Consider the following 22906-nt stretch of genomic DNA (forward strand, 5'->3'; position numbering starts at 1 on the left):
GCATGGTGTTGGGTCTGCTGGCTCAGCTGCTGGCCATGAACTCTGAACTGCCAGCAGTTGTTCCTCCTGATTACCAGCTTCAGCTGCATCAGGGCTGGCTTGCATGGTTACACAAGGCTCCTCTTCCTCTAAGGAGTCCTCACCCTCACTGAGCTCCATGACACCACCACCCCCTCAGGCTCCCTCCCCACCAAGGGACCTGGTTTATGGGGGTATGCTTGGTGGAGCCCGTGAATGAGGTCTGGAGTGTGTAGGTTGCACACAGGTTCACAGGAGCAGTCCACTGGGCCATATCCCTTCCAATCCACCAGGTATTGCAGCTGGCCCCGGCACTGCCGGGAGTCCAGGATCTGGGCCACTTAAAATTATTCGTGCCCATCAATAATGACTGGTGGAGGCGGCAGCAACTGAGGTCGGTATGGGTCCGGGGGCGACATAGGGACTGGGGGAAAACCAGGTGTCTTTTCAGTGTGGGTGGTAGCTGAAGGCGATATGCCACTGGGTTGATCTGATCCGTGATTGAAAAGGGACCAAGGAATCAGGTGTTCAATTTGCGTGATGGCTGTAGACTGTGTATGTGGCATGTGGAGAGCCATACATGATCCCCCACCTTCAGAGGCGAACCTGGCTGGCGCTTCCGATCAGCGTCTTCCTTGTAAGCCTCCTTAGCCTCCCGTAGGCGTTCTTGCAGCAAGGCATACATGGACTGGAGTTCTTGCATATACTCATCAGCTGCTGGGATATCGGATCGAGATGTGGTTTGAGGGAAGAACTGGGGGTGGTAGGCATAGTTGGCAAAGAATGGTATTTGCTGCGTCAAAGAGTGCATGGCATTGTTATAGGTGAATTCGGCCAAGGGGAGCAGAGTCACCCAGTCGTCTTGCTGGTGGTTGACGTAACATCTCAGGCATTGCTCTAGGATGGCGTTAGTGCGTTTGGTCTGTCAGTCTGTGGATGGTGCACACAGGATAGGTGAAGCTGGGTGCCGAGAAGAGCAACCAGCTTCAAAGCTTCTCTTCAAAGCTCGCCAAAACCGTGAGGTGAACTGGACACCACGGTCGGTGATGAGGTAGTCAGGTGTCCCATGGAGCCTGAAGATGTGTTGAAGATATAGGTGCGCAGGTGGGGACACCGGAGCAGGGGAGATAGCTATGGCATGAGCCCATATGCCCTACCAACTAAACCGTGGGGCATCCAGGCTGGGATTTATGTAGTATGGGAGAATGTGATTAGATCAGGGGAGGGAGCGATTGGTTGTGTCAGTAATCCACATTCTGTGTCCCACTGCTGCTTTTGGGCAACGCCATGCCTATAGAGGGGCACTCTGCTTTTTCCACTGCATGGGCTCATATGGTATACATTGTGGATTTTGATGAAGTCACTTTCAAGTGGTTTTAAGGAGCATTCCTGGCATGGCAGGGCTTAGGGAGCTGACTAACTCCTGCGGCACCCTTTGGCCTGTCCCTTCCTGTACTGACTCAGGGGCTTACATTGGTGGCCTACCAGCAGGTGGCCAAGACAGGGCTGTGCTGGTGGTCAGGGCAGTGCCAGGATCTGTGCTGATATAACTCCGACTTACATTGGAGTATCTCAGAGATATGCTGAGATATATCTCAGGGATATGCTGGCATAGCATCTAGTCAGCTCCCTGAACGCGTGCTCTCTCTCTCTCTCTCTCTCTCTCTCTCTCTCTCTCTCTCCTTCTTTCTCTCTCTTTCTCTCTTCAGGATTGCACTGCTACTTTTCTTTCATATTTACCTACTATTTGCTCTTTACCTTCCCTGTTGCAACTGGATAATTTTGGTCTCCTTGCCTGCATTATCCTTTCACTACTTCTTTCCTATAATCTTTATATATACCTTGGCCTTTCACTGTTGGTCTTTTAATCCACTCAGTGGATTTTCAGTGCTTAGTCTTCCTGTAGATGCCCTTGATCCTTTTATCCTCTGCCTTTTAAAACTCAGCTGTGTTCCTGGGCACACTGGCACCCATGGAACTTTGCTGTGCCTCTGTCTGCTAAGAGAGGTCATTTGCTTCATTTGTTTCATGTTTGCCAGTTCGGTGTAGTGGTTAAGAGCAGCAGGACTCTAATCTGGAGAACTAGGTTTGATTCCCCACTTGAAGCCAGCTGGGTGACCTTGAGTCAGTCACAGGTCTCTCAGACCCACCCACCTCACAGGGTGATTGTTGCGGGGATAATTATAACACCAGGGCTTTTTTTCTGGGAAAAGAGGTGGTGGAACTCAGTGGGTTGCCCTTGGAGAAAATGGTCACATGGCTGGTGGCCCCGCCCCCTGATCTCCAGACAGAGGGGAGTTTAGATTCCCCTCCGCGCCATGGCACGGAGAGCAATCTAAACTCCCTTCTGTCTGGAGATCCAGGGGCGGGCCACCAGCCATGTGACCATTTTCAAGAGGTTCCAGAACTCCGTTTCACCGCGTTCCTGCTGAAAAAAAGCCCTGAATAACACACTTTGGAAACCTTTGGAAATCCATGCCACTGGAGCAGCATGGAGGGCGATCTCAACTCCCCTCTGTCTGGAGATCAGAGGGTGGGGCCACCAGCCATGTGACCATTTTCTCCGAGGGCAACCCACTGAGTTCTACCACCTCTTTTTCCAGAAAAAGAGCCCTGGTGATTATATACAACATCTATATTCCTCCTTCATTTTTACTGTTGGTAACATGCTTTGAAAGGGCAGTTTTTCCTAAACGGGGTTCACAATTCTAATAATCTGTCTTTAGGGCTATAAAAAAAATCTCACTGAAGTTGACCTCCGTTTACCACGTGTCTCCTGTCTCCATTCAAGGAGATTTGGAGGATATTCATAGGGTAATCTTGCTTTACCTTCACAATAACCCTGTGAGTAGGGATGCCATCTCTGGCTTGGGAAATTCCTGGAGATTTGGGGATGAAGCCTGGAGACGGTAAGAGTTTGGGGAGGGGAGGGACCTCATGATGCCATGCAGTCTATCCTCTGATGCTGCCATTTTCTCCAGGGGAAGTGATCTCTGTAGTCTAGAGATCAGCTGTAATCAGCTCTGTATAGACATCAGCTGTGAGGCAGGCTAGGCAGAAAGGAAGAGCTGCTTCAGGCCACCCAGTGAGATCTGAGTCTGAGCAGTCAATCCTATTTTCATTACAAACTGGCAAAGCAATCTCATGGGTATGCCTCACTGGCAACCCACAGTGTAGTACTGGTGTAGCTTATTTATTTACTTATTTATGTCATTTATAGTCCGCCTTTCTCACTGAGACTCAAGACGGATTACACAGTATGAGATTAGGACAATCAGTATCAAGAACATTTCCGTACAGTATCAAGGTCATCTCCATACAGTATCAAGGACATTTTCATAAACAATGCCATAGGTAAATGGATAAAGTTTACAGAAACATAGCAAGAATCCAATACAGAATAGAAGAAATGCTGGAACAGAACATAATCAGTTCTAGGACTGGCATTAGACAACAGGAAGCACAGGTAGTACATAGGAGTATATATTTAAAGCAACAGATAATACGTAAGGCAATATATTGATGAAGTCTATGGTTCCATTCGTGAAGCATCTGAGACCCCCTCCCTACAACATACCACTCCTATCTGAGAAAAAAGCCTTTTTGAATAATTCGGGTTTGCATCGTTTGTGGAAAACCAGGAGAGTGGGGGCTCTCCTGACCTCCTCAGGCAGGCCGTTCCACAGAGTAGGGGCCACCAAAGAGAAAGACTGTGTGCGGGCTGCTTTTGATTTCACCTGTGTGCAGGCTGGCACCTACAACAGATCAAGTTCAGAAGAGCAAAGCTGCCATAGAGGGACATAGGGAGGGAGGCAATCCTGTAGGTACGCTGGGCCAAGGCCGTGAAGAACTTTGTATGTAATAACCAATACCTCGAACTGAGCACGGTAACTGATAGGTAGCCAATGGAGTGGCTGTAGGATGGGAGTGATGTTCATGCTCCTGTTCATTCCTGCTGACAGTTGAGCTGCAGCATTTTGCACCAATTGGAGTCTCCTAGATAACTTAGATGTTAACTAACTTAGTTAACTTAGATATGTACTTCCAGTAGAGAAGCTGAAAGTAAACTCATGGCATCAAAATAATAGACTGGCACTCTTAGTGCATCCATGCCAACATCACTCACACATACTAAATCATGGCATGGAATACTGCTTCATGCTTATATATTTGCCATACATGGAAGATGTCAATACATCTACTTTATATCACTCTACCACTCCAAAGGGCTGTTATGCATTTGATGTTTTTTGCAGAGAAGTAATTCCCGTGAACATGAGGGCAGTGAAACAGGAAGGTATCCGGAATCCTGTTGGGATATCTTTACCATTTGCTTTCATCCCGCATTCGTGGGGACCATCATCCAACTTCTACCACCAAAAGAAATTACACCAGGACTATCGTGGTGTTTTCCGTTTATGGACTGGTTAATTTGTAATTGGAGAAGAGTTGTACCAATCTTCATAGTTCCGTTGGACGCCAAATACAGGCGCAATTATTTGTTTATGTATTATTGTAACTTGTTTCCTTTTGGTGTTTTTACACTTGACATAAATAGTGGTCAAAAACTTTTACTTTTCAATACGGGGACGTTTGTCTTTTTCTGGCCACTCCTGATCCCAGCTGGGTGAAGGCAGAGGGCAGTTATTGCCCCCTGCCTCGCTCCTGATCCAGGTAAAGGGTGGGCAGGCATTTCCACCTGCTCTGTGCCTGATACCAGCTGGGTGAGGGCGGCGGGCGGGCATTGTCACCTTCTCCCCACCTGATCCCAGCTGGGTAAAGAGGGGCCAGGCATTGCCACCTGCTCTGCTCCTGATCCCAGTTGGGTGAATGTGGGGGGCGGGCATTGCCACCTGCTCCCCTCCTGATCCCAGACAACAAAACAGAGTCACCTCCTCCAGGAACACACAAAACTGTAAACAGAATAAACTGTATGGGGAGGGAAAAGGAATTAAGACAAAGTCAATATAAAGCAAGTCAAAAGTATCAACTTTGATACTTGCTCTCCTGATCCCAGCTGGTTGAAGGTGGAGGGCGGATGTTTCCCCCTGCTCCACACCTGATCCCAGCTGGGTAATGGGTGGCGGGCATTGCCACCAGCTCTTCTCCTGATCCCAGCTGGGTGAAGGCGGGGGGTGGGCATTGCCACCTGCTCCTCTCCTGATCCCGGCCTAGGTTTCCTGCCGCAGCACGCTCTCTGGAGGTCTGGTGGCCTCATCTGGGCTTCCCTCCACAGCAGCGCCCTCTCTTGGCGCACCAGAGTAGGAAGTGAGTTGTCTTGAATATGCTTAGGTTTCGATATAGTAGGATTTACTTCTTTTAAACCCTGCCTTTCCCTACAGTGGGTCTTATATCATTCTCTCCTTATTTTATATTCACAACAACCTTATTTTATTTTAAAAATTTATATGTCACTTTCCCACCCTAATAGATTCCTCAAGGTGGTGAAATTTGGAAAACGGTTGCTGTTGGAAAACAACATTTAAAATGTGTATATAAACATTTTACAATACATGTACACAAGAAGCTGTCTTATACTGTGTCAGACCATTAGTTGGCCAAGGCCAGTGTTGTCTACTCTGACTGGCAGCTGCTCTCCATGATCTCAGACGGAAGTATTTTACATCACCTGTCACCTGGTCCTTTTAATTGGAGATGCCGGGGGTTGAACCTGAGGCTTTCTGCATGCAAAGCAGATGCTCTACTGCTGAGCCATGGTTGATGAGGATGACACTAGCAGAAAGTATCATAGATAAGACCAGATGGTAATATATTTGGGAGGAAGTCCCATCAGCACATTGTTGGAGAGAGACTTGTTGTGGCCATGTCTTCACACTTTGCAGGAATCAAGCTTGCTAGTAAAGAGCTGTTCCTTCTTTTTCTGTCTTCAAAATAGATTAGAACCAAAATAGATTAGAACGAAATCTTTATCCAACTAAAGCCCACTGGACTGGATAGGGCTGTACTGAAATCCCATCTCAACAAGCAATCAAACCCTAGAACCTTTTGCATGGAAGCTTGGACTATTCCTCTGAGCTACAGCTCCACACAGCTCCTTTGTTACAGGTCTACATGGATGAGATCCTTGGATGCCACATATGAGCCTGGAAAAGAAGAATGAAGGCCTCGGCCCCAGGGAGAATACAAAGGCTTATTAATACGTTTTGTCTCTAGCTGAGCTGGTAGAGAGTTGTTTGGTAGCGTAGGAATCCTATGCATGCTGTTATCAGGGATTTTTTCTGGGAAAAAAGATGGTGGAACTCAGTGGTGGAACTCAGAACCACACAATGATGTCACTTTGGGTCAGCTGGAACAAGGGGGGAGTTTTTAAAGTTTAAATCGCCCTTGGCAAAAACGGTCACATGGCTGGTGGCCACTGGCCATGTGACCATTTTCAAGAGGTGCTGGAACTCCGTTCCACCATGTTCTAGCTGAAAAAAAGCCCTGGCTGTTATCTTGTTCTGTTCCACCTACAGTTATGGTTGCTATCACGACACTCAAAAGGTGGACTTTTTCTTGTGGAGACCACTTTTCCATTTCCCAGAGGTGGGTTGGTCTTGACCTCTTCCTGTTTCCCATTGAATCACTCTTTTTCCTATAAAGCTACAAGGTGGCTCTTGATGCTGGCCTTGCCATTGTATGTACATTCATCCTTGAGGATATGGCTTCCTTCCATTTCCCCTTAGAAAATGCTTGGTCCCATCATACAAATATAAATATGCCATATGCATACAGTGTTATTAGTGCCGTCTCTGTGGAAATCCTTGCTCCATATAAGTACTGGCTTGTTCTAAGTAACCTCTGCTTTATGCTTGCAAGCCTCCTGATGGCTGCTGTGCCATGGGAAGCTTTGATGAGGAAAATAAAAAAAGAGTCCAGTAGCACCTTTAAGACTAACCAATTTTATTGCAGGATAAGCTTTCGAGAATCACGTTCTCTTCGTCAGATGCATGGAGGGCAGAAGGAAACTGGTCAAATATAGAGGAGGAGAGGGGAGGGGAGGGGGGGAGGGGGGAGGAGGAGAGGGGGAATGTAAACAATTTTGATATGGAGATGCAGACAGCTCCTTTTGATGTGGGGATCCGTTTGCTTGTGTAAGGGTTCAAAGGAGTTTGCCGTGTTAGTCTGTAGTATCAAAATCAAAAAGAGTTCAGCAGCACCACCTCGATTATCCAATTCCACTGCAGCACAAGCCTTCGATAACCACAGTCCTCCCCGCCAGATGCATCTGTCACCCAAGACCAGACACTGTTGTCTGGTCTTGGGTGTGTACTTGTTTCCTTGGTTTCACTTCTATTCTAAAACTAGGTAAATATTAAACTTGAACATTTAAATGCATTAGGGAACTTTTATAATAATTTGGCTGATTGTTCCTGACACCTCTGGATGTTGCTTCTTTCCTCACACTGTCAATGTAGCCCTTTGAGTATTTCTCTCACTCAGCCTCATACTGGTCGATCTATAGCAGTGCTTCAAAAAAAACAATCTTTTACAAATTTCTTTTAGATTAAATGCTAAGCGTTTGCTGCTCTCCAGTGGTAATGAACGCAATAACCACAACAAATAATATCTTCTCTTCTAATGCGTTTTGGCTTGAATAAATTACATTTGGCAGGAATCAAAAGAGCCTCAAGAGTGCCCCCTAGTGGTGTTATGAATGTCCTGGGCTGAGGTTTTGCCAGTCACTTTTCCCAGCTTCAGTTCATTTTGCTGAATGCTGCCTTTTTTCCCAGGGACAGCCTCCCGAAGTCCACTGAACATTCAGCAGTTTCCTGCCCAGGGCTTGGGACCCTGGCCCTTAACACCAGTTTTCCAGTAGGGTTAATGATCCCCATAGCCAGGGCTCATTTCCAGAGGGAACGCACAGGAACGCAGTTCCAGCAGTTCCCCAGAGATCACGTGTCAGTGGCCCCGCCCACCTGACTCTCTGCCATTTGGGCCCATTTCGGCCTGGATTGGGCCTCTGACGGGTGGTGGCTCACTCTCCCACTCAGCAGCAGCCCAATTCTGACTATTTTGGGCCCCTTTTCAGCCATTTGCAGCCCCCTTTTGCCATTTTGGGCCCAATTTCGGCCCTGAATGGCCAGGATTGGGTCCAAAACAGCTAGGATAGGTGATGTCAGGGGGTGTGGCATATGCAAGTCAGTTATGCTAATGAGTTATGCTAATGAGTTCCTCCAGTTCCTTTTCTATGAAATGACCCCTGCCCACAGTGAACCAGCAGCTCACTTGCACGAGAGTCTAAATTCAAAATAATTGCAGCTGTATGATTCCCTTTCATAATTCGGAATCACAAATTCAAATCCAGAAAGAGACCACCCTGCAAAAAAAAGAAGTTTGGAGAGGGATGTCTACTGATCATTTTAAGCTTCAGGCCTACCCTATCTAGTTGACTTAAAAAGAAACACCCTCCATTCCATGAGTTTCCCTTCACACCCGTGACTGGTAATAAAAGCGAAGTCCATAAAGCAAGAATGTGCTATACGTGAAGCTCCCTTTAAAGATAGTTCAGAAACCTCAGTTGGTTCAAAACACAGCAGCTTAAAAGGAAACACATCCTTCCAGTGCTAAAAGAACTAAATTGGTTGGTTGCATTTCTGAGTACAAATCAGAGTGCCTGTTCTTATCTTTAAAACTTAAAACCAGCAGTCGTCAACTCATGGCAAATAAATAAATTACACACCTAGAAATGCAACTAGATGAAAAATCACATTTATTAGAGAAAAAGTTATATATATATCTGAAGAAGAATATATACATGTTGGTCCGAGTCTATCTCCTTTTACGTGTTCTGAAGAGTGTGTAGTTTTTAGGCACTTCATAAATAATATTACTATAGTATGATTAAAATGTATAAGGCCGTATTTTTCAACCAATTCCAAAGGGATGCACAAAACAAACAAACAAGCAAAAGCAATAAATAGGACAATGACTTCACCACCAATAACAAAATGCTGTAAAACGTTATTTTAGCAAAAGTTCGCATTAATCCAGCATAATTTTTTTTCATTCCATTCTACTTCATCTTTCTTACCTGTAAAGGAAACTGGAATGCATGTTTACTTTGAAAGATCTTTGAGGAGAGTTACTTACTAGTCCATGTATTACTTTAAATAATTCATAGTATAATCATAAATGTTTCTCTGTGAACATCAGATTTGGTTCTCTGTATTTCCCTTCTGTCTGTGCTGCCTGTGCTATCAATATAGTGGCCAGGCTGAGGTAATATAACAACAACAACATTCGATTTATATACTGCCTTTCAGGACAACTTAACGCCCACTCAGAGCAGTTTACAAAGTATGTTATTATTATCCGCACAACAAACACCCTGTGAGGTGGGTGGGGCTGAGAGAGCTAGAAGCTGTGACTGACCCAAGATCACCCAGCTGGCTTCAAGTGGAGGAGTGGGGAACTGAACTGGGTTCTCCAGATTAGAGTCCTGTTGTTCTTAACCACTACACCAAACTGGCTTTTGAAGGCTTTCGAAGCATTCCCCCCTCCCCAATTGTTTCTCATCTCTACACTCCATATTATTTCCCCCATGCTTCCTTGGGTTACACATCCACATGGAACAATTATAAACTTTGATTCAAAGAAAAATAAAAGAGTATTAGATGTTGCAGCATCAGAAGAAATCCAAAATAAAATATCAAAATATTTGCACATGGCCATATAGGATATTTAAACTTTAAAAAATGCATGAGGCTTTAACATTCTTGTCATTTCTAGCGAGCATATGGAAAATACATTAACTTGAATTCATAGTTCCCCCAAACACATTCCTTTTAGATTATTTGCACTTGCAATTGTTTTTAACAATTAATTTTCACAGAAGATTGCTGGCGAGCAATAAGGAAACAGATTCTGGCCACAATTCCCACTTGCCACGTGCATCTTTTCTGCTTCACGCCCATGCAGCACGGAGGACGCCAAAGGTGTTGGAACTCATTCAAAACATCACAAGACTTAAGGGTGGGCACACCCATCATTTCCAGGCTCTGTTGTTGCTGTTCCTCTTCTTTTAAGGGAAAGGGAGAGAGATCTTTTCCTGTCCCAGAAGCACACAAGGATCCCTTCAATCCAAGTTCCCTTCAATACAGCATATTCTTTTCTTTAGAGGCTACAACTGTTTGAAATAACTAGAAATCAGGCTAAACCTTTTTTGTTGATGGGGGTTAAGAAGCTGTTTTTACTTCATAAGTTTTCACAAATAGCCAGTTTGGTGTAGTAGTTAAGAGCACAGTTAAGAGCAGTTAAGAGCACAGGACTCTAATCTGGAGAGCCGGGTTTGATCCCCCACTCCTCCACTTGAAGCCAGCTGGGTGGCCTTGGGCGAGCCACGGTTCTCTGGAGCTCTCTCAGCCCCACCCACCTCACAGGGTGTTTTGTTGTGTGGTAATAACAACATACTTTGTAAACCGCTCTGAGTGGGCATTAAGTTGTCCTGAAGGGCGGTATATAAATCGAATGTTGTTGTTGTTGTTGTTGTTATTATTATTTTTGCTCAAGCCTATGTTTAGATTTTAGGGTACAGGATAGCATTCTGAAATATCCAGTTTTAGGTTTGAAGGCATCCACAGTCATTGTGAAACTTCTACTTCATAGTTGGCAACGTTGCACCTTTTTCACCCACATGCCTTTTTCACCCACCCACTCACTGTTGGAAGAGGAGGATCCAGTGATGTCTCTCTCCTCAGGTTTCAGAGGGACAAACCAAAGAATTAGAAAGATAGAGAGGACAGGGCACTCTGTTTACTATTGATGGTTGTTGTGGGTTTTCCGGGCTGTATTGCCGTGATCTTGGCATTGTAGTTCCTGACGTTTCGCCAGCAGCTGTGGCTGGCATCTTCAGAGGTGTAGCACCAAAAGACAGAGATCTCTCAGTGTCGACACTGAGAGATCTCTGTCTTTTGGTGCTACACCTCTGAAGATGCCAGCCACAGCTGCTGGCGAAACGTCAGGAACTACAATGCCAAGACCACGGCAATACAGCCCGGAAAACCCACAACAACCATCGTTCTCCGGCCGTGAAAGCCTTCGACAATACATCTGTTTACTATTGTTTACTGCTCTGACTGTCCTTTAATACACAGACTGCTATTCTTAGGATTTCCTCCTCCTGACTTCCTCCCTCTCACTCCTTCTCTTCCTGGCTTTTTTCCAGGTAACACCTTTCTCCTTCTCCTCCCTCCATCTTGGCAGCATGGATGCAGGCCTTGCCCTGCCATCCATGCCCATCTTTAGACTAGATAGGTAGTTAGGATCTGTCTCTCCTCCTTTCCTTTCCAAGTATGGAGTTCCTGCAATAAAGAACTCTTATTTCTTTTCTAAATATAATCCAAGTGTATGCTTTTATTATTTTCATTCCTGCACACACCAGCCAGCAGAACCAGCCCACAACCACCTATAATCACGCTTCCTGTGCCACATGATAGACTCTGCTAATGGTCCAAACATGGAATCTGTTAATTAGGTTTCTGGGGCCTACATTTATCACTCACATCCCAACCTTTAGTATCAGTCGCACTCCACCTTTTCAACTTCTTCTTGTTAGAATACAAAACGTAATCCAGCTATGGGCACCATCCACATATACTATTCTAATCCCCTCCTTTGATTCCCTTGCAGGTGGATCCCATCCATGTTTCCTCAGAAGCCTTACTGAGATTTACATTCTAGTAAGGGAACATTTTATTTTTAGATGAGAAAATTATTTGATTACAGTTGGTCAGGGCATGGAGAAGAGCAGGGTGTTCAAAATGATTAAAAAAATTTAAGCTTGAAGGCTGTTTTTAATTCTATACTTTTTGCTGTTTCTCGTTATCTAACTTAGATCCTCTTCGATTGGGAGAAAAGTGGGTTTATAAATGTTTTAAATAAATAAATGTCTGATGGTAATAAATATGTAACACACTACAGTGTGGTGTAGTGGTTAGAATGTCGAACTAGGATCTGGAAGAACCAGGTTCAAGTCCCCACTCTGCTATGGAAGCTTACTGGGTGACCTTCGCCAGGCACACACTCTCAGCCTAACCTGCCTCACAGGGTTGTTGTGAGGATAAAGTCGAGAAGAATTATGTAAGCTGCTGCAGAGGAAAGGGCGTAGAAATAAAGTAAATTAATACTTTATTTCTTTATTCTTATTTATGTCATTTATGGTCTGCCTTTCTCATGGCAGATTACACAGTGTGAGATTAGTACAGTCAGTATCAAGGTGTGTGTGTCATACACTGTCAAGATGCCTCCGACCTATGGCGACCCTATGAATGAAAGACCTTCAAAACATCCTATCATTAACAAACTTGAGTTTTCCAGAGAATCTTGTCTTCTCAGCCTTAGTTTTGTCATTTTAGCTTCTAGGATTCAGGCTAGTACCTACTTATTTGTCTTTTTGGCTGTCCATGGTATCCGCAAAACTCTCCTCCAGCACCACATTTCATAAACAATGCCATAGGGTAAATAAACAAAAGTTTACAAAGACATAACATTAACAAGAATCCAATACAAAGTTGAAGAGATGCTGAAACAGAACATAAGCAATTCTAGGAGCACATATTTAAAGCAACAGCATACATTTATTTTGCAAATGGGGTGCATTGTGATGGGAAATCATAGCCGCCACACAATAAGTGATGCTCTTTTTAATGTTGTTGTACCCGATCACTTGAATGAGGTGTACACAAAAGGTCAACCTTAAGGTGTCTCTAACTCTCCTGTTACGTCTGATGAAGAGAGCTGTGATTCTCAAAAGCTTATGCTACAATAACGTTGGTTAGTGTTAAAGGTGCTACTGGACTCTTTACTATTTTACTAACCCTCCTGTTTATTTTGTCATGTCCCAGAAGGGTAATAAAACGTGACCTGAGTTGACCCTAGTAGGCAGAGGGCGGCCACGTCCTTAGAAGCGAGCCCCGCACAACCATTCCACAGGACTGTCAGGAATGGGTCACCACGCACTTGGGTTGCCAGCCTCCAGGTGGTAGCTGGAGATCTCTTGGAATTACAACTGATCTCCTCTCAACAGAGACCAGTTCCCCTGGAGAAACCCCTGTGAGGACCCTCCCTTTCCCAAACCCCGCCCTCTCCAGGCTCCACCCCCAAATCTCCAGGAATTTCCCGACCTGGCACCCCTCCCTCCCTGCGCCACCTTCAGAACCGCAGCCTCGCCCCCTCCTGCCCATCAACGTCTAAGGCCCACCTCCTCCGCCAGCAGCCCCGCCTATCGTCTTCCTAGGGCCCTTCTGACGTCACCGCACCGCCTTCGCCTGCTGGGGCCCAATCGTATCCGCTCCCCCGGCGACGTCACTGCCCCGCGTCCCCTCCTTCGGCTCGGTGGGTGAGGTCAGTGCCGCGCGCCTGTCAGCCGGGCTGCCTCCCGTCGGCGCTGAGCTGCAATCCAGGCCCCGCTGCGGAGGGAGGCGCTGCTCTCGCCGCCGCTCCAGACAGACGCTCTTGGCGCCCGCCGCCCGCTCGTCCGGCCCGCTCAGTCGGTCGGCCGGCCCCGCGCCCCGAAGCCATGGAGCTGGCGGACGGCGTGGTGTACCAGGAGGACCCGGGCGGCCCCGGCCCGGCCATGATGTCGGAGCGGGTGTCGGGGCTGGCGGGTTCCATCTACCGCGAGTTCGAGCGGCTCATCGGGCGCTACGACGAGGAGGTGGTGGCCGAGCTGATGCCGCTGGTGGTGGCCGTGCTGGAGAACCTGGACTCGGTCTGCGCCCACAGCCAGGAGACCAGCGTGGAGTTGGAGCTGCTGCGGGACGACAACGAGCAGCTCCTCACCCAGTACGAGCGGGAGAAGGCACTGCGCAAGCAGGCCGAGGAGGTGAGCGGGGGATCCCTGGGCGGGTACCGAGAAAGGGAGGACTGACAAGGCAGCCCGGAGGAGAACGAGTGAAAGTTTGAGGGGGGGGGGGATGAAGGAGCTCCCTGGACGCTGCTCAGGGCGTGGCGGCTGCGGGGCGAAGGAGGTGAGGTGGAAGGCAGAGGAAGCTGGTTGGGTCCCCCTGGCACAGACGGAGTGAAGCTGAGGCGGCGACAGGGTGTGTGTGTGTTGCTCACGTCGATGGGCAGGAGAGGAGCCAGGGCTCTGAGGATAAAGGCTCCAGGGTTGCCTCTCTCCATGCCTTGAATAACAACAACAACAATAATGCCTCACCCAGAGCAGTGAACATGTTAGTGTTATTATTATCTCCACCATACAGCTGGGGATGAGAGGAGTGGCTTATCCAAGGCCACCTACTGAGCTCATGGCAGTAGTGGGATTCGAACCAGTAGAGTGCTGATTCACAGCTGAACCAGTAACTACTGTGCCACAGCAGTGTTCCTGAATACTGATTAAGATATACGTTAGTTTCACGCAGCAGGACTGCTCTTACCTTGTCAGGATGTCTATCTTCACCTAGCCTGAAGGAAGTTCAGAGTGTCTTTACCTTGGGGCTGATAACTTTTGTAGTGGGGAAATAATGATTTGTGAGGCAGAGATATGTGCACACTTGCCTGAAATGCACTGCTTGGAATAGGATAGTGATGGTCTTCAGGACTGATGGATGAAAAGAATCCCAACTAAGCAACAGGTGATCCAGCTGAGTATTATGTCAGCAAAGACACCAAATACAAACAAAGTGAATGCCATTTCTCTTGTATTTGGGTTCCAGTTACAAGTACATAAGGACATCTTATGTGAAAATAGTATTATTGCTACTGTGGCACACTGTTGCATTTGCCGCTTACCCTTCTGTGCTGGGTCCCAGCTTTTCTAGTAAGAAACTAGATAGAAACATCCTGTAACTCTAGAAGTGGGAATGTAACTGTTGGTAAATGGTGGAAAGGGTAAACACCATTCCCTCTTATTTTCTGTTCTCTCTGTTATGGATTACATCCTGTGTTGTTACTTTTCATAAAACAGTTGTGAGAAAAGAAGCATTTAAGTGAAAGTCAAGTATGACTTTAATTGAAAGAGCACAGTTTCTGAATACATGAGGTTTTAGATTCAGACATGGGCAAATCCAGCCCCTGATAGCAGGGGAGAGGCTGCAGACAACTTTTGTACATACTGTTCACATGTGTTCTGTTTACTTTGAGTGATGCAAATTATAGTACTGAAAGCAGAAGTAATCTCTACTGTTGAAGTCACTTTTTTTTTGAAACTTGAAACAGAAACTAACTTTTTATGTTTGATCAGCGCTGACATCCTGTGGTTGAATTTCTAAAAAGGTTGATACTGATGGCTAGGAATAGGAAATATTACTGACTTATGGGACTGTGTCTAAGTATAGACCATGGAAAGCATTTCCATTTTTCATTATTAGTACATGTGGTGTGGTGTACATATGGTTTCTTAAAACCAGTAAGATGTTCTCCTACATCTTTCAAACAGTGAGGTATAGTTTACTGTACCATAATTTTTCAGGAAATAGAAGAATCTGATGATCTGCAAGTGGCTTGCATGTGACTGTTAAGTAACAACCTTTTTTGCAAAATGAACGTTATGGAAAAAATCACTTCAGTTGTAAAGGCGTGTTACATTTGAGATGCTCTAGAATTAAAAATGGGCAGAGGCATGTACATGATCTGTTGCTGTCGGTTGTCTGTTTCTTGTGCATTACATGTTTCAGTGCTTCTGTGGTTGTGGTGCATTACGTTGCATTTGAATCATTTGGTCACCTGCATCTTGCAGTGATCTATATTTGACACTTCTCCTTTTCTTTAGATGCTTCCAGGAAGCCTGATTCTGGTCATTGCTGGCTGATAGTATGATAGTTTATGGTATCCCCTGAGCTGCATCCTGTTTTTAAATACCCTGAAAGTTATGCATTTTGTATCCCATAATAATTGCTTTGATAGAAACATACTGAACAGTGAAATCCTAAGTAGAGTTAAATCCTAAGTAGAGTTACTGGAGTAACTCTGCTTAGGATTTCAGTGCTTGTCACTTATTGAGTTGTTAAAGAACCTCAGTTGCCATTTGTGGGAAACACCTACTGTAGGGAAGGAAAGGGGTGATTTTTGCTAATTTCCTACCTTTTCCTACCTTCAACAACACATCTACTCTTTGTCCACCTGTGCTGTTTTGGAGATTGGCTAACCCCCAGGGGCCAGGATGATTTTTAGGGGGGGAGGCTGAAAAGTTTCCCTTTTGTGAGTCTGCTGTACTGTCACAGGATAGGATCAGATCCAGGCCAATATGTAAAGGATCCCCTTACCACAATTCTGAGTAAGTGTATATGGCAGCCAAGATGTGGAGGGGCAGGTTACAAGGATGTAGTGAACTCCACCCACGGTTGACAGTGACATTCTCTGGGTATTCCTCAGCATTTATTTTTAAGCCATTGGTAATTAAACCCCGAAAATCTACCCTCCTTCAAACAATTTCACTATTCAGCTGTCATAACATTGTGCTTGAACAGATTTGAGATGATACCAGTTCTGAAAAATATAGGTCAGAGACATATTACAGAAGCCTCCAAGTGACATAGCTGCATTTAAGCAGCTAGTACAAGCAATATCTTAGTTTTTGGTTGTGATTCATTGGCAAAAAATCCACGTCTGCTTTTGCATAGTAAACTGGCAGAATGCAGTTTGTTAATAGCACTGTCAGTTTTATTTCAATACTGGATTTGTATTTTAGAGTTCCAGCAGCAGCCAAGTTAAGGCATGTGATTTTTTTGGACTTGGGCTTTATTGGCCTGTGTTCTTAGTTTGAAACTTGACAAATATTAACTCTAAATAAGCTTGCTATTTTTATGAGAGAATGAGACTTTAATAAATTCATTTAATGTCATGCTGATAGCCAAGTATTGTTGCTTATTAGAAACTAATAATGGAGGGGAGTGGGGCAAGAACGGAAATTAAATGCTCTGCTGGAATCAAGTAATTTAAGTTGAGAATTCTGCAGTCACTCTTTCAGAAGTAAACATGACTTAGTTTCTTTTTTGTATTAACTACAACTATACAAAGAATAGAAATAGGTTCCCACTACAATTGCTTGCTCAGTGTAACAGACATGAGAGAATTCGTAAGGGACTGAAGGGAGAAGGAAAGCAGACTATATGGAGAAGGATGTTAGCAATTATATGTGCTTTCAGTTATGGTAACTTTCAACACCCCCACCCTCCTGGTCTATCAAGTCTTTTGGAATAGCAGTATCGTTGTCTCACATACTCAGCCATGACAGTTCCTGGTTTGCAATGTATTAATCATTTTTATACTTTTAAAGTTTGTAGGATTTCTTTCTTATGCTAGCAAATACTACTGGGTCTTAGTTGTGCCTTTTGTATTAGTACTTAATATTTCCTAAATGCAATGATGCATAACTTAACTTCAGATGAGCGTACTGTGTACTGTTTGTATGAATATTTAAATGAGAAGAAAATCGATGAAGTATTGATAACTCTTACCGGACTGACTTCTTTTGATAAAAGGGAATGAAGACTTCGAAGCAGTGCATCATGTTTTCTTGCTTTGCCATATAAACACTAACCGTTCCTTGTAGCTTTAAAGCTTTCATGTGTTGCCCTAAATCTTTTACCACCAGTTGGCTCAATAAAGGCAATTTTGTACAGCGGATTTTCCAGGCGTGTGACAGCTTCTGAAAATAATTTCACCAACTGCATAGGCTGTACTGTAGAAATGACTCAGATGTGTATTTTTCTCTTTGGTGATCCATGAATTTCTTCCATACAGAATTCAGATTCCATGTAGCAGCTGTTTGACACTTCTGTGTATTCCCATCACAGGAAGCATTTTAGGAAACTGTCATGAGAGAGAGCATGCAATGGTTTCAAAATGTATGATAAATTGGATCCAAAGAGCCACAAGCAGAGATCTGCTTGCAGGACGGGTATTTCCTTGATTCTCCCTTGTTGAGACATGTGATATCCCAGTCTGTTCCTGAAGATTGTGGGGTTCTCAGGAAGGGTGGCACTGAAGGCACAGGTGAATTGGTGGAAATTTCCATCCTTGTATGAATGAATATGCCATTCTGTTCATGCAAATGGAGCTAATTTACTGCAGTACTTGCATAAATATTTATTTATGTTAATTATAGTCTGCCTTTCTCACTGAACCTCATGGCAGATTACTCAATGTAGGTCAACACAGTCAACAGGTGGGACATTCAATAAACAATGCAATAGGGTGTGCAAATGCAAAATTTGTAGAAATTTGAAAACAAGCAGAAATTTGATATGCCGCTGAAACAAAGCATAAGTAATTAAACATAACATATTACACAGCACAGAAATTATCCAGTAGGAACATACTTACAGCAACAGACAGTATGCAGTGGTATAAGCTATAGTCCCTCTCTTTACCAATACATCTATTTGAACCATTTTCTTGACAGCCCAGAACTCCTATTCATGTAAAAAAGCCCTCCTGAATAATTCAGTTTTGAACAGTTTGTGGAAAACCAGGAGACTAAGAGCCCTCCTAACCTCATCAGGCAGTCCTTTCTAAACGTTGGGGAATGCATGTGTATAGGCAACAGAGAATGCATGTGTATAGGCAGTTGTTGATTTTGCCCATTTGCAAGGTGACACCTGCAGAAGGCCCTGTTCAAATGAGAAAAGCTGCTGTGGTAGAGTGTAGGAGAGAGGTGGTCCCACAGATATGAGGGACCAACATCATGAAGGGCTTTGTATGTGATAACCAAAACCTTGAATTGAGCCCGGTAACTGATGGAAAGCTAATGGAGGGACTACAGAATGGGAGTACTATGCACGCTCCACCTAGCTTCCAATAATAACTGAGCTGTGGTGTTTGTTCCACACCAGTTGGAGTCTCCAAATTGACTTTGAGGGGAGACCTATGTAGACTGCCTTACAGTAGTCAAGTTTTGGTGTTACCACAGCATGGATCCAGGTGGCCAGATCAGCCATGTCAGCCTTCTCATCACTTCTGTTTTTTTTTCTGGGTTCAGTTTCAGTTGTGGAATCAAAACCAAGTCAGTAAACACTGATTGACATTACTTTGGAGACTTACAATATAAGAATCCAAATTGCTAGCTAATCTAGGGTAATACTTGAAAGGATACAGGAGTATGCATTTTGAGTGTATCCTACCTTTTTAGTCCTGATGGGACCCTAAAGATAGCTCACAATAAACGTTATAAACCGAAATAGAATACTTAATGGGTTGGTTGGTGTTGCAACCTATGTTATATCAGTCCATGGAGGCACTGTTGATCTGACACCTAGTAGAATGTAGAATGGTTCCAAAACCGAAATTGGTTCAGAGAATGTTCGAAACATTCTATGAAGATAAAATATATCAATATACATTTGCAGGTATATTTAACTGTGGTTTACATTTTTCTTCTCATCAGAAATTTATTGAATTTGAAGATTCTCAAGAACAAGAAAAAAAGGAGCTGCAGATAAGAGTCGAAGCTTTAGAGTCACAAACTCGGCAACTTGAACTGAAAGCAAAAAACTATGCTGATCAAAGTAAGTAGGAATAAATAAACAAGATTCTATCTTGCCCTCTCTTGTATGGTTTGCATGCATTTTTCACACCTGTTTCTATAGAAAATAGAATGGTTATCACTGTGTTAATTGGTATGTTTCATCCTTGTTGATAAATGTATACCTGACTATCTCTTATTTTGCAGCCAATGCAAATGAGCTAAGTAGCTAACCAGTCTTTTAATGATTTTTCCCCTAGCAGTCAAATGTATTTTGTCTCATTCTGTCGGATGGCACTGATAGCATCTTACAGGAAATTTCCAGGTATTTCTGAAAGTATAATTGAAGAAAGATGTCCTGTGAGAGATCGTTTAACCGTTCCTTGATTGTGCTGATCTACTCATGTAGAAAAGTCATGGCACATGAGCCTTCTGGGACTGCTGCACATTAGAATGCAGCCGGTGAATGACATGATTAAGTGTTCCCCTCTGTGCAAGTATAGTGGCTAAGAGACTGCTCTGTTAATCATGGAGTAGCACTGTCCCAGCTCTTCCATAGTATTACGGTGTGGCCTTTGGCAAGCCTATGGTTCTCTCAAATACAAGAATCATATTACCTTAATAACTCTATTATCTGTTATCAAAGCATCATATACATGCTGCATAGAGTTAGCACGTTGAAAGATAATCTAGAACCCAGGCTGACCAGCTTTTCATAGGCAGTGAATTCTTTCACGTTAGAGGCACTGAGTCATAATAGTCCTTCATCTGTATTTTCTAAATTTAATTATTTTCTGAAAGTGTATATCAGCTCTTCTGTGGCTAGTAGGGGGCACTGGAGGATAGAACCTTGCACCGTTCGATCAGTCTGCTTCTGAGAAACCAAGAACTATAGAGGCTCACCGAAACAGGAAGAGTGTCTTTACTTTTCCTAAATAGCTGGCTAGTGCATTAGAGGCGTGTACTTCTTTTCTTCCCACAGCTGACTTTCATACAGTCTCTGAAAGCTTCTCAATTTGAGAAAGCTAAATCTGAACCCTCTTGGGCTGACAGAAATAGTTCCATAACAACCAAAGCAATAATCCCTGCAACAACACTATACCCACTATCAATCAATGTTCTTCATACAAATGCAAATGCAACAGTATAACTACTTACGTTTATCATACACAAGCCCCTAGTCCCGGACAAAAAACCTCAATACAATGTTTCAGTGTTTGCACATTTATATGACTTAATATGCATAAACATATAGGAGGTTATTTACAAATAACAATCTGTTATGTCCCAATATCTTAGGGAAAACAATTTATAGCCCCAATTCCTCAGGGAAACCCCTATAATACAGTTCTTTCTTAGTGGGGTAACCCCTGTAAGTTAGTCCATATAAGGCTCCTCTTCAGCCTTAACTGAAGAACTCAAAAACTGAAGAACTTGTGTTAGGCTTATCTTCAGCCCAACGTTGAATTTCAAAAACCGAAGAACTTGTAAATTGAGGAATCCCGTAGACTCTAACACGGGTAAATCCCCCTCCAGAATTTCCCAACAGGACTCCGGATACTCTCCTGTTTCGGCACATGTCTTTTTCACAGGAAACTTACGTTCTTCTGTAAAATAAACATCAATATGTACAATACCATCCACATTATTTCTACAGTATATGTTACATCCCCCTACAGCATTCCACTCACTAATATACAGCACATCAGTTTCACGACCACTTCTCTCGCTTGGTCTTCAGCTGGTGTGGAACAACCCCAGATTGTTATTTGTAAATAACCTCCTATATGTTTATGCATATTAAGTCATGTATTCCGTTCTGTAAATGTGCAAACATTGAAACATGGTATTGAGGTTCTTTGCCCGGGACTAGGGGCTTGTGTATGATAAACATAAGTAGTTATACTGTTGCATTTGCATTTGTATGAAGAACATTGATTGATAGTGGGTATAGTGTTGTTGCAGGGATTATTGCTTTGGTTGTTATTCTCTACCTGTAACTGCCCTTTGTATTGCTAGAAATACTTCCATGGCTCTTTGAATGCTGACTAATTTGGGGTTTTGTTTGCTTTATCAAACCAGTGATAAAGGTTTTGCTATTTTAGAATTGGCAATAATATTATCCCCCCTTTCTTGAAGGAATCTACCATTGAATCTTATCCTCAAAATGAGCTTCTGGGGCTTGCAAGGTATAACGGGCTGTGTAGGATCGTGTGTCCCATCCCTTCTGCATGAATTCCTGGAAGCCTTAATTTTGAATAACATTGAATGCTAATTCTTAAATAGGATTTGGAACCAGAGATTAAGGCTACTTAAAAATCCTAATTAAGTGTGAATTCTGCTTGTTGCTAGCTGTGAGGAACATTGTGGCTGAAGTATTACAAGAAAATTAAGACTCGAGGGGTGAACACATGGAAGAGAATTTGTTATATGCCGGAAGGTCTGGAGGAGGGGAGGTGCCATGCCACAGTTAAGGACAGGGAACATTAATTTGTCCTGGCCCTGTAAGGTAGACTGGACTAATTTTTTACAGCAGGTATGGGGAAAGAATTAAATTTATTTTAACTATCATTCTTTGATCTTGATAGAGGAAAAGCATTCCAAAAAGTTAAAAAATTATCTTCATATCAGCAAGCTACACACTCAGCCTTTTGCCGGATGCCATCTTCTCTTGAGGGCAAGGATTCATTCTTTGATGATTACATATTTGTTCTTAGTACCCCCCTTTTTTTAGAAATATAATTTCAGCTTTAAGGGGGCTATTTGAAGCCTTGCTTTGCCTAATTAGAAAGGAAACGAAAAGTGAGTCAAGGTGGTTTAGAGAAGTATTACCAATTCTGAATACTCCCTGATTTGATCAGATTGCTCATTTAGGGCTTGTGTGTGTCAGTAGATGTCCTAAAATGTTTTAAATCAAAAGCATTTGACATATAGAGACATTAATGTGCACACTTTCTCTATTGGTTTTTACAGGCATATCAGGATTACTTATTGAACTTGAAATGGCAAAGATTCTGTTTGAGCATGGTACATTGTAATAGGTATACTGGGAGCAGTGCAGGCTTGCCTGTTAGTGGAACAAGGCAGGAGAAGGGGTAATAGAAGCTGTCACTGTATCAGTATACTACCTATTAGTCTGGTGGTGTGGATTTCGATTTAGCTCATGAATGTTATATTTTCTTGCAAAAATGGTTGGTGAGGGAGAAGAAGTGGGCACTTGTATTGTGGAGGAATATTTTTTTTTCCTTCTCAGAAAGATAATCCTTTTAAGGTTAACCAGGGCTCATTTCGAGGGGGAATGCACAGGAACGCAGTTCCGGCAGTTCCCCAAAGAGGTCACATGTAAGGTGGCCCCACTCACCTGACTTTTGGCCATTTGGGGCCCGTTTCGGCCTGGATTGGGGTAGAAACGGCCCAGATTGGATCTCTGATGGGTGGTGGATCACTCTCCCGCTCATCAGTGGCCCGATCCTGACCGTTTTG

General features: G+C 43.9%; 1 protein-coding gene across 4 annotated transcripts in view; it reads left to right on the plus strand.

Annotated features, from left to right (window-relative positions):
* Window positions 1-13389: 13389 nt before the first annotated feature.
* Window positions 13390-22906, plus strand: part of SPAG9 (sperm associated antigen 9) — a 113628-nt gene continuing 104111 nt past the window's right edge. For all 4 annotated transcript variants that reach the window (XM_054976190.1, XM_054976192.1, XM_054976191.1 and 1 more), the window contains exons 1-2: window positions 13390-13843; window positions 19346-19466. In XM_054976190.1, coding sequence (XP_054832165.1) covers window positions 13538-13843; window positions 19346-19466 — 427 coding nt within the window. In that variant the 5' untranslated portion in view covers window positions 13390-13537. The remainder of the gene's footprint in view (window positions 13844-19345; window positions 19467-22906) is intronic.

The sequence above is a fragment of the Eublepharis macularius genome, chromosome 4, assembly GCF_028583425.1.
Source record: "Eublepharis macularius isolate TG4126 chromosome 4, MPM_Emac_v1.0, whole genome shotgun sequence".
Lineage (NCBI taxonomy): Eukaryota > Metazoa > Chordata > Lepidosauria > Squamata > Eublepharidae > Eublepharis > Eublepharis macularius.